General features: G+C 36.5%; 1 protein-coding gene across 1 annotated transcript; it reads left to right on the forward strand.

Annotated features, from left to right (window-relative positions):
* Positions 1–267: 267 nt before the first annotated feature.
* slc35g1 (solute carrier family 35 member G1) lies at positions 268–9322 on the forward strand. Its single transcript, XM_014983026.2, has 5 exons — positions 268–770; positions 3257–3431; positions 4579–4713; positions 4851–5047; positions 5852–9322. Exons 1-5 carry the CDS (start codon positions 446–448, stop codon positions 6262–6264), a joined length of 1245 nt encoding a protein of 414 aa, XP_014838512.1. The 5' UTR covers positions 268–445; the 3' UTR covers positions 6265–9322.
* Positions 9323–10884: the final 1562 nt, after the last annotated feature.

Consider the following 10884-nt stretch of genomic DNA (forward strand, 5'->3'; position numbering starts at 1 on the left):
GATACATAAAGCTAGTTTCAGCTACATTATTTAAACGTTTTATTAAAAAAAAGAATAATTAGGACTATAATTTAGGTCAAAAACTGATTTGCATATGTTACCTTCATGAATCTTACATTAATATGCTCCAGATGAATTTTTGTGTTCTAAAATGTATGACTATTGAGATGTAGTGGTCTCACATCTCCATGACAACCAGTGAAAACGGGCGTGAAGAGTTAGGTAATGTTCCAGGTTCCCAGCACGGCTGTCTCGGGTTCACTTCTGCCCCCCTGTGGGTAAAGCAAACACCGCATGAGAGCTTGTGTAGTGACACCAAGGTTAGTGATTAACCTTGGCTTCCTAGTCTCTCAGGACATACACACAGAGACGCCGGACAGCGCTGTCACTGAGGCATGCTGCCGCTCGGCCGTTACATCCCACAACCGCCACCACCACCACCACCATGGGCGAGTGCAATAACGAACGGGCTTTAACCGGGGAGGACGACGTGACTGTGGCGTTTCACAAAGTTGTTAGCCATGACAACCAGAACCAGCTCTACAACCACCAAGAAGACGACGAGCATGGCGATGACGAGCAGACAGATGAAACGGTTCATCTACGAACTAACTATCTTCAGGATGAAGATGTTGAAGAGAAGCAGCGGGCGAGAGGAAGCGAAAATGTGCTGGAAGGCGGCGAGAAGGAATCGCTGTTGTGTGTGCTACCGGCGTTTTGCACGGGAGGCAAGGAGACCGCATCTTCCGGAGAAGAAACACCACCTGAGGGTAAGTTGTCTCCTAAAGTCCTAAACTTCGCTGTCACTGTGATAAGTTTATGACAAAAAGTAGAGGCAGAGTTGAAAAGAAAAACAGCCAATCAATGACTTCGTTTGTAGCTTTACGTTATACAACCGGGTTGCGTCATTTGTTAGTGCTGACAGTATCACATTCTAATACCAAGAAATAGCAGCAGCACTTTGTACCTTCATAATTTGTTCATTCAGTATTTATTTTATTTTTATTTTTTTACATTTCTCCAGTGAAGTGTTTTCGTTTTTTCTATATTTCACATCAAAACTCAGAGATTTAGCTGCGTTATCTACATGTTTTCCACTTCAGTAGCATATCTTTTCTAGTTTCATTAGTCATGGTTGATAAAACAGCAGCTCGGTTGCTAAGCGAGGGGCCTTTCTGCCTACTAGGCTGCTGTAATCCTTCTTAATTTTACATCATTCCTAAATAGGCTGGATGTATGGAAGCCCATTACTGCCACTGTAAAAAAAAAACAACAATAAAAAGCAAAACAGAAAAAAAAAAGTTTTGAATTGACTTGTGGTCATAATCGCAACATAGTATAACTAAATATAGCTATGTCATTGTTATGATATATATCGTAGCTATGAGCTAGCTATCTCATCACATAGTTGGCTCTTAGATTTGACTTTGCTATGCAGTATGAGATAGTATCAAGAATGCTGTCTTATAATTATTAGAACTAAGTCAATACTGAGTTAATTTTCATATAACTTTGACTTCACTATTTCATGAAAATGAGATATTGTCATAGTATCGTATTTGTTATTGCTGTTTTGTAAATATGAGATACTAAGTCAACATTATAAGTCATAATTGTGAAATTACGATACTTGTATCATTGCATTTATAAGTGTAGTTTTTAATTTATTTAAAAAAAATCTGATTTATGTATTTAAAAAGTGACAGTGCAGTATAAATGAACTATAACTATATAACATGTTCCGTCTTCAGTTATGTGGTACTATTTTAAAATCATGAGCTAGCTAAATGATCATTGTGTTATATGTTTGTAATTATATTGGCAGAAATGGGCTTCCATAAATGACTGTGCACTTTTACAGAAACAAGATTACCTTTGTATTCCAGAGATAATCTGGAATACTTTTATTCCTCTTGTTAAAAAAAAACACGTTAGGAATGTTGACGAAGACCTCATACTTAAGCAACAGTGCCAAGCTGTGTTTTGTTTATTCAGCCTCTATAAAAAAGAGCCATTTATAAGAGGTATGGAAGGGTTTTCCCCATTTGTGTTTCCTTGATTTTTTTGGAGTGACTGCATACTTTTAGAGTGATACTGTACTCTATGTGTTCTATCCCTTAGGTAGCAAAAGTCGCACTAAGTTTAGAGTGCTGGTCTTGCTGAGTGTCTAAAGTCAACATTGTGTTATTAAAATCAAGTTTTTATATCATAAATCTCACCAATTAAATAAATGTATATTTTATACATAAAAAATAGTACTGTAAAAATGGATAAGCTCCAGAACCTGCATAAGAATATTGGAAGTATTACAAAGAGAACCTGTGGAATATTGAAGCTCAGGTATACATATTTTTTAGGTTGGAAAAATAATTGTAAATGGAAAACTGTAGGAGTTGTGTGATGTGTAAAAAACATTGGGACTGTCTCACAACCCACTGTTGACTATAAAAAGATAGCTAATGACAGAGAGAGGTTTGTTACACTACAAAAACATATTTACTTTGAAAAATCGCTCTAGTTTTAACAGTTAAGAATAAAATTTGATTATTTTTGAACAGAAATGATATCAAATCTCTACATGTGCCTGAAAGATTTTTTTTTTTTGCCCCCAAAAGTTACAACATAAAAAACATTTTCCGTTTATTTTAAATAAACATGGGAAGCAATAAAAACCTTTCTCTAGTTTATAAAAGTCAGAGCCTACAGTAACCATATTTGCACATCTAAGAAGACATTAGGAGAATCAGTTTTTTTTTTCTCCTTTCAAATAAGGAGTTGCAAGATGACACCAAAACCAGTTTTGCAGACTTTGCACAGCATGGCATTCTTTTGTCATTTTCTCCATGTCATGTTTGTTTTTTTTTTGTTTGTTTTTTTCAAAACAGAGTTTTAAACATTGGAAATGTTCAGCATACAGAGTTAGAAAAGCAAGCACACCCAAGTAAAATGGCTAGAGCAAAGAAAGATGTCTGTATATTCCCAGACTGAAATCTAATCTCTGCAAACATATCAGTTTGTTGCTCTCCAGACAGCTTGTACAAACATTTCACCACAGTGTTTGTTTGGTGGATCTATGGTGCCCCAAAGAGTTCAGAAAAAACAGACAGAGCTCCTCTGCCTCAGTTAGCTGTTATATTATGAATACAATATGTACATTTTTTTAAACTCTTTGCATCCTCTTTGGCTAATCATTTATATTTCCACTCTTTGATTAATTTGTTTGTGCAATGCTTTCTTTTCTTTTTCTTCCACCCAGAGAAACCAAAGAAATGTCCCGGTCTGGGTTTGTTCTATGCTTTACTGGCTACAGTTTTCTTCTCCATCATCTCCCTGCTGGTGAAAACCATTGAGGGACTCCATGCCATCGAGATCAGCGCCATCCGCTGCTTCTTCCAGATGCTCTTTGTCTTACCGTTACTCATCTACCACAAGTAAGCAGAAGATCAACTTTTACTCTGTGTTTTTAGAAAAATTGCCTCAGAAAAACATTGTGAGACAAATATCATTACACTGTCAATGGGAAGTAACGCGGGGCAATCTAAGTATTTAAAAGCTTATGAATGATGATCTTTTTAAAGGGCATTGTTGATTTAGTTTTTAAAATAAGGCCTACATTTGTTTAGCAAATTACAATACCTTGAAAAATTATTCTTACGGCATAACTACATTGGAAATGCATTTAGTTTCCTGCACTGGGATCTGTTTAGAATGTTCAGGCTAGTTAGCTTTTCTGTAGTGGTAAATTGTTTCTCTGCCATTAGCACATTGAGCAGCACGTACATGAGCTTGATTGGCAGTGCCAAGAACTTCCTCCTAGCTCTGATTGGTTGTTTCTGACTGGGCGTAGTTCATTTCTGCAGATGGCTGTAGGACCACAGGGAGACGGCAGAGAAGCTTGGTCTTTCCTTTTTTTTTTTCTCACTTATTATCAGTCTCAAATTATACTGCATACTGCAAAAGACTTGGAGTTGGAATTGCAGCACTAAGTGTTGATCCAGTTGCAGCTTGCATTTGAGATTTTTAACTGTAAAATATGGTGGAGACCATGTATCATCTTCCATATATTTTACAGTTGTGCTCTTCCTTCTGTGGGTTTATCACATCAAATTCCAATGAAATACTATAAAGTTTGTGGTTTTGGTTTTAATGTGACAAACTGTATAAATGTGTATGTGGTGTAAATGCTTCTGCCAGGCAGTGAATCTCTGTCATAGCAAAGTGATTTAAAAAAGTGACAGATGGCATAAATTTAAACTACTTTTTAAAAATTAAACAAAATAACTTAAATCTGAAGTCTGCAAGTACTATTCCCCTTTTCCTCATCTATTTTTTAATCAGTCCATCCTTTCATTCCCTACATTGGTTTTTCATTCATAATCATCCTCCATCTCATCAGCTAAACATCCATGCATCTCTGTCACTTCTGCCGTACCTAGCGTTATCACTTTCCCCAGCCACCATGCCTGAATCCATCCATCTTTTCCAGGTGTTTTTTTCTACTTCTTGTATCACTAAATCTACTCAGCCATCCTTTCAGTCACACATTCATCCATCATCCTGGTGTATCTGCTCCTCCAGGACAGGTTTCCTTGGTCCCCGAGATAAACGTATTTATTTGGTGCTTCGGGGTTTCTTCGGCTCCAATGCAATGATCCTTCTCTACTATGCAGTTCAGCAGATGCCGCTGGCAGACGCCACTGTCATCATGTTCAGGTGAGTGCTGTTAAAAAAATCCTAACTGCATTAAATAAAAATTTTTAAAAAGTATATATAAAGTTTCACTTAAAAATCGAAGTTCTGCTGTTGTGCTTCTTATTTATCCATGAAATACTTGCAACTAATTCCATCAGCAACCCAGTCTTTACCTCGATCCTGGCTTGGGTATTCCTCAAAGAGAGATGTACAATCTGGGATTGCGTGTTCACTGTGTTCACCCTGACCGGAGTCATCCTCATTGCTCGCCCGCCGTTCCTCTTCGGCGAGCACCTCAGCGGCATCGAAGGCGACTACACTAACCACGTCAAGGGAACTGTTGCTGCCTTCGGAGGTGACGAAATTAATACTTTGGTTGACTCATTTATATTTGGTGGATTTTTGCTTTTGGGTAACATCCAACCTGTTAACCACCTCTATTCTCCATAGTGACTTTCCTCCCTTTTAGATGATCTTATACTTTCTGTCAGTTACATTTTTAAACATCAGCACAAGCAGCAGCATGGGGGGAAAGAGAGACTTTAGGTATTTGATTCACCCCCACACAGAAATTGCAAACCTGTTTTCACTTTGACAAAAGTTCCAGTGAAATGATCTCATCAGGCCTTGGTTGATTGTCTTCTTGAGTCACAGAATTGTGTTACTTTGTACCACAAGTAACTCTAGAGCAGTTAAGTCCGGGATCTGTTTTCAGTTTCTTTCCTTCTCTTTTTCCCTTTAGAGAGCAAACCCTGCATTCACACTGAAAAAAACACAAGTGTAGCATTGTAGAGACAAAGACCCATTATGTCAACTAAAATAGGCTTCTAGGCTCACGTTTGCCTCAATGGGAGCCTCGGCACTGTTAGTTCACCTGCTTTTTGGGGGTTTTCTGGAAGTGGAAATATTGCCTTTTGTAGGACTGACAAGCAGATGAATGCTTAATTCATATCCAAGCTGCGGTTATACCTGTTGCTTATGCACCCATTTCTATTGTAGTTTTTTCCTTCCAATCAACTTTCCATTAATACGTTTGTGATTGTTTAGGCCATAACAAAGCATACCTGTATTACTAATTTTTTTTAAAACTGGTGTTGTATTTTACAGCATCAGGATTGTTTTCTCTCAGATTTGAACTCAAAACCTTTTTTTCTTACAGGTGCAATTGGAGCTGCTTTCACGTTTGTCATTCTGCGAAAAATGGGGAAGAGCGTCCACTATTACCTCTCTGTGTGGTACTACGCCGTCATCGGCCTTCTCGAGTGCATTATCACCACATCCGTCCTGGGCGAGTGGAATCTTCCGTTCTGTGGTCGAGATCGCTGGATACTGATGCTTATTGCTGTTCTGGGCATCGCTGGCCAGACCTTCCTCACTAAGGCGCTGCAGATTGAGAAGGCCGGACCCGTGTCCCTGATGAGGACTGTGGATGTGGTGCTGTCCTTTTTCTTTCAGTTTGTTTTCTTTCATCGTGTGCCGACCTGGTGGAGCCTCGGGGGGGCACTGTGTGTCGTGTTGAGCACCAGCGGAGTTGCACTTAGGAAGTGGTTTAACAGCTCCCGCAAGAGCTGAGAGAGGAATGCAGAAGTTTGCTTACACTCATCACCTCCCCTTTATCAGAATTAGTATTCTTTGTCATACCAAATGACAAAGAACCACCCAAATGATTTGGCTGATCTATATTATTTTCAAGATTTTTTTTTTTTTTTTTCTGGAAAGGGGAAGACCATTCCAGAAGCTTAATGTTAGTTCAATGTTCAACTTTTGGAACCTTCAGTTATATCAAAAGTATCAATAATCTATCTGTTGACATCTGATGATGTTGATTGATTAATTTGGTGGGAGAAGTGTGCCTCTATATTATCCCACTTAGTTTGTGCAATGCACTAATGTGTGTAGAAGTGAAACAATACCACACCATGATGCTGCCCCCACCATGCTTGACAGTTGGTATATTGTTTTTAGGTTTGAAGACCTCTTTCTGGTTTGTTTGTTTTTTTTGTATGTTTTTGTTTTACAAGTTTACCATTTTTTTATCTATCAGAGGTTTAAAGTTTGGGTAAGGTGGTTGAAACTTTGGTATTGTTGGACGTTACAACGGGACGATAATGCTCAACAAACATCAGAACTGATTTTTAAAAAATAAGTAAAAGTGGCTTACATTCAGTTCCTGAAAGCACCTGGTTAAGGTGTGCAAAAATGAATTGACAATACTTACAAGCCATAGAACCAACCAGAAATTGGGCTTAAAACTTCCTTTGAAAATTATAATTTTTTTATATTGTACAGTTGTGCTTAGAAATGGAAAAGTCCAAACATTCATGCTTATGTTGTGTGTATGCAAACTTCTGACCAATATTTTGCTGTTTTACTTTATAGTTTCCCTGTTTTTTTAACTTTCGTGTATGTCTTTAGTTTACTTTGTACTTAAAATGCAAACATGAAGAGATGCAGGCCACAATAACAGGGTCATGTATGATAGATTAAAATTCAGAAGCAATTTTAATATATTTATGCATGTTGATTTCAAGAGTCAACCTGTGTAGGTTATTGTGCGCTTGTATTTTGCTTAAAATAACATCTGCAGGGAATGAGAATAAGAAAAGTCTTTAAAAGCTGTATCCTGCTTCCTGGAAGCCTTCCTGAATGAACTGAGAAGTTCTAAAAGTCTGGTTGAGTGAAACCGTTTTTAAAAAATGCCCTCCGTCATATTTTTCTCTAACTTGTACAGAAGCTCCAAAGATAGACTGGGACCATTTTTGTTGAATCACATTACTTACTACTAGCTTTTATTTTAAAGTGATTTGCTCTAGGTGCTACTGAATAGTTAAAGTACTGTATGTATTAGCATTCCCCCCCCCGTGAAACTGGGTTATTTATGAGCATTGACTAAAAATTATATCCTGAAAACAGGGTTGCTCTGCCTTAGTCCCTGAGGGGTTTAAAATATTTTCTTAAATATGCACAGATTATATATTAATGATACCCAATTATTTTTTCCACTACTGTACTGTACGTAAAGTGCCATTCTGTAGGGAAATTGTGAAAATAAATATATAGTCGTAATCATAAGACGACAACATTTTACATCTGTTGGCACCACTATTAAAGGTGTCTGAAATACCTTAAAATAAATCCATCATTCATAAACGTTGCTCATTTTACACTTGGTATCAAATCTTTTATTTGAATGAATGTATTCAATTTCTTTCTGAGAAAAACATCATACAGCATGGAATACATCTGCTCTACTTGAATTACATATATTTTTTTAGAAACCTCTATTTAAGGTTGGATTTTGTTCCACATGTAATAAAATGAACTGAGGTAAAACTTGTTTTTCTACCATTTTCAGGGGGAGATTTAGCTCTTTAACAATAAAAGATGAATTTATTTAATTGCTTTTTTACATCTTTACCAGCAGTGGCAATACGATGAAATGACCCTGTAATCTGCCTGTAGAATATCTCTTAAAGGGAAATACTTTTCCATCTACAGCTCATACTGATTTCTAATCATCAGCATATCTCTCAGGTCAGCTAGCACTTTAAGATCATCTAATAATCTATGCAAAACTGAAGTAGCTCAGATGTTTTGTTTCGATTTTTTCTTCCCAGATAAAATAATCTACTCTAAACATGGCACTACATCAGTTTTGCAACTTTTGGAGCTCAGTGGAGCTTTGCTTAAATAGTATTTAAGCAAAGCGTCTAGTGATGTAATGCTGCGGAAAAGGAAAGTATTCAATTAGTAAAAAAAAAACTTTCTTAATTTGATATTTTCTCAAAACAAAAATAACAAAGCCAGCTCATTTTAAAACTGACTCAGGGTCTGAAATGTACATGACGTTTGACTGACCTCGAACATTTAAGTTGGGTCATTTGCCATCGGTCTATTTAAATGGTTAAAAATACTTGATGCACAGTTTTCTTTTAATTGTATCTAATCAGAGCAGCACTAAAAGCAAATATGTTTACTTAACTGGACTGTAAAAGGTTGCCTTGTGTATCTGTGGAGTAATATCCGTTCTTATCCAAAAGCCTTATTCTTAACGCACAGTTTGTTATGCAGCACTACAGCTATAAGCGTCTCAGCACAGCTTTAATCTTTTATTTGATCTGGGATAGTGTAAAAGTGAGATGATGAGGTTAGTGATACCTCGCTGCTACTTAATATCCTGAAATGTCTTTGTCAACATTTGTTTTTGCTGTTCTTTTACAAACTTTATGTACATGTTAGACTGCACCTCACTCTATGCAAGTAGAAAGCCCTGTATTAGAGTGACTCGAGAGTTTTCTGATTGTTTTTTAATTTGCTGTGGTTTTCTATAATGACATCTAATGTTAGACTGGAAAATTTTGGTTCATCATGAACCTCATTAAATTGCTGCCTAAACAACAACTGGGATATGCAGTTTTAGAAAAGCGAAAAGTTTTTAGTAAAATGTTAGAAAATGCACTGGACTTGTAAACCCAGTAATGCAGTACTTACGGTATTTTGTACTCGGCTTTAAAACCTTTTACTATTTCTGTATGTAAACCAACATTTCTTTGAGATGTATACCTTTCTTCCTAGTGGTAGATTACTTTTAGTATGTCATATTTTCATAATAAACTTTTTAAATTCAGAAGTCACACTGTGTGAGGATTTCATTGAACATTTTTTGAGACTCGTCTCATTTAGATCTATTACACAAGCAACAAATGACATAAAAACAATAATAACACAATCTACTTAACCCTTGTAAAGAGTGATAGTATGCATTACCAGCAGAAGGGTTCTTACTTATTAAAACCACCCTGGGCAATTGCCCAAATGGCCCATTTTATAAACCACAACTGGCATTCTTACAACTACCAGTTTTATTTGTAAGATTAATGTGTATCAGTCATTTTTTGCATCTTTGCTACATGTATCACTGACTGAAATTTGTACCAGTATTGATGTTATGATATTCCTAAACACTTCAGCAGCAATAAAAGCTTTTGCACTCAAAAGTTCTTATTTTCATTACAATTTTTGAAACCTAATCATGTACTTTCCATATTTGTTCAGTTGCGTGAGCTTATTTATGTTTGGCAGCTGTAGTTTAATACATGCCAAAATGGCATCAGGAAACAGGTGGGGCTGGTGGAACAAATGTTACTGTATGAGTAAAACTATTTTGATACTAGTGGCTCTGGCTTTGAAAGATTGGGATGAACTAAATGTAGCAGACAGAAGAAGAGTTGAGGATTTATCACCCAGATGGTTAGAATCAAGGACACATTGAAGCAAAAAATCTCGCAATTGGGATGTCACAAAGAACATTTTTCAGGTTACTGAAGATTGAAAATACTTGGCGTAGGGTGGGGTGAAACTCCTGGGCAAGGTTTTCACAATCTCTTTAAGAAAGTGCTTTGTATTATTTCCCAACAAATTCTCTGAAAGGAATTTGAAGAGTTGTGCTTTACTGCAGTACAGCCCTTCAACATCAGTGAAACTTGTGGAAAACACTTGAACTCCGCAGAGCTCTTGTCTGCACTCAGAGCAGCCTGGCCCTAACAACTGAGTCAGTAAATGACAGCTGGGTAAAAACTGGGCTAAACAGGCAGAAATGGATGGCATTGGTCAGAATGTAGCATTGTAGTAAGGCGGGTAGCATTACTGGGCATGTGTATGTTTTCACAGTCTTCCATACTATTATTATTATTAGTTAGCACTATTTTTGAAGTGTTAACTATATTAAAAATAGATTTAGATATTGATTTGTATCTGGAAAACAATACTGTCATGCAAAAAAAAAATTGAGTTATTTTTCACTTGTTTCACTTATTTGATGACAGGGAAATGATTTACTCATTATGCATCATAAATATAAAATATATGCATCATGACACCCTGTTTCTTAATGTTTGTCTGTCTAATAAGTTTGCGTTGGTCTTTATAGTGCTGTCGCTGTTCAGTAAGAAAATCTTTTTTTCAAAATATGTAAAAAAAAAAAAGTATGCAGACTGTTGTAGGGTCTCCTAAATTTTTCTTATTGTGAGTGGAATTCACAATCACAAGAAAACATGGAAAATATGTTAAAAAGGGTGATGATTTTGTTACTTCAAAGCAAAATACCACCTCTTGACTGGTTTATGCAAAGGCCAACTTTCTTTCAGAAAAATTTTCACAAATTATTATTTATAGTACATTCTGGATTTCTTC

The sequence above is a fragment of the Poecilia mexicana genome, unplaced genomic scaffold (assembly GCF_051168715.1).
Source record: "Poecilia mexicana isolate PSO_F unplaced genomic scaffold, ASM5116871v1 scaffold_19, whole genome shotgun sequence".
NCBI classification, from domain to species: Eukaryota; Metazoa; Chordata; class Actinopteri; order Cyprinodontiformes; family Poeciliidae; genus Poecilia; species Poecilia mexicana.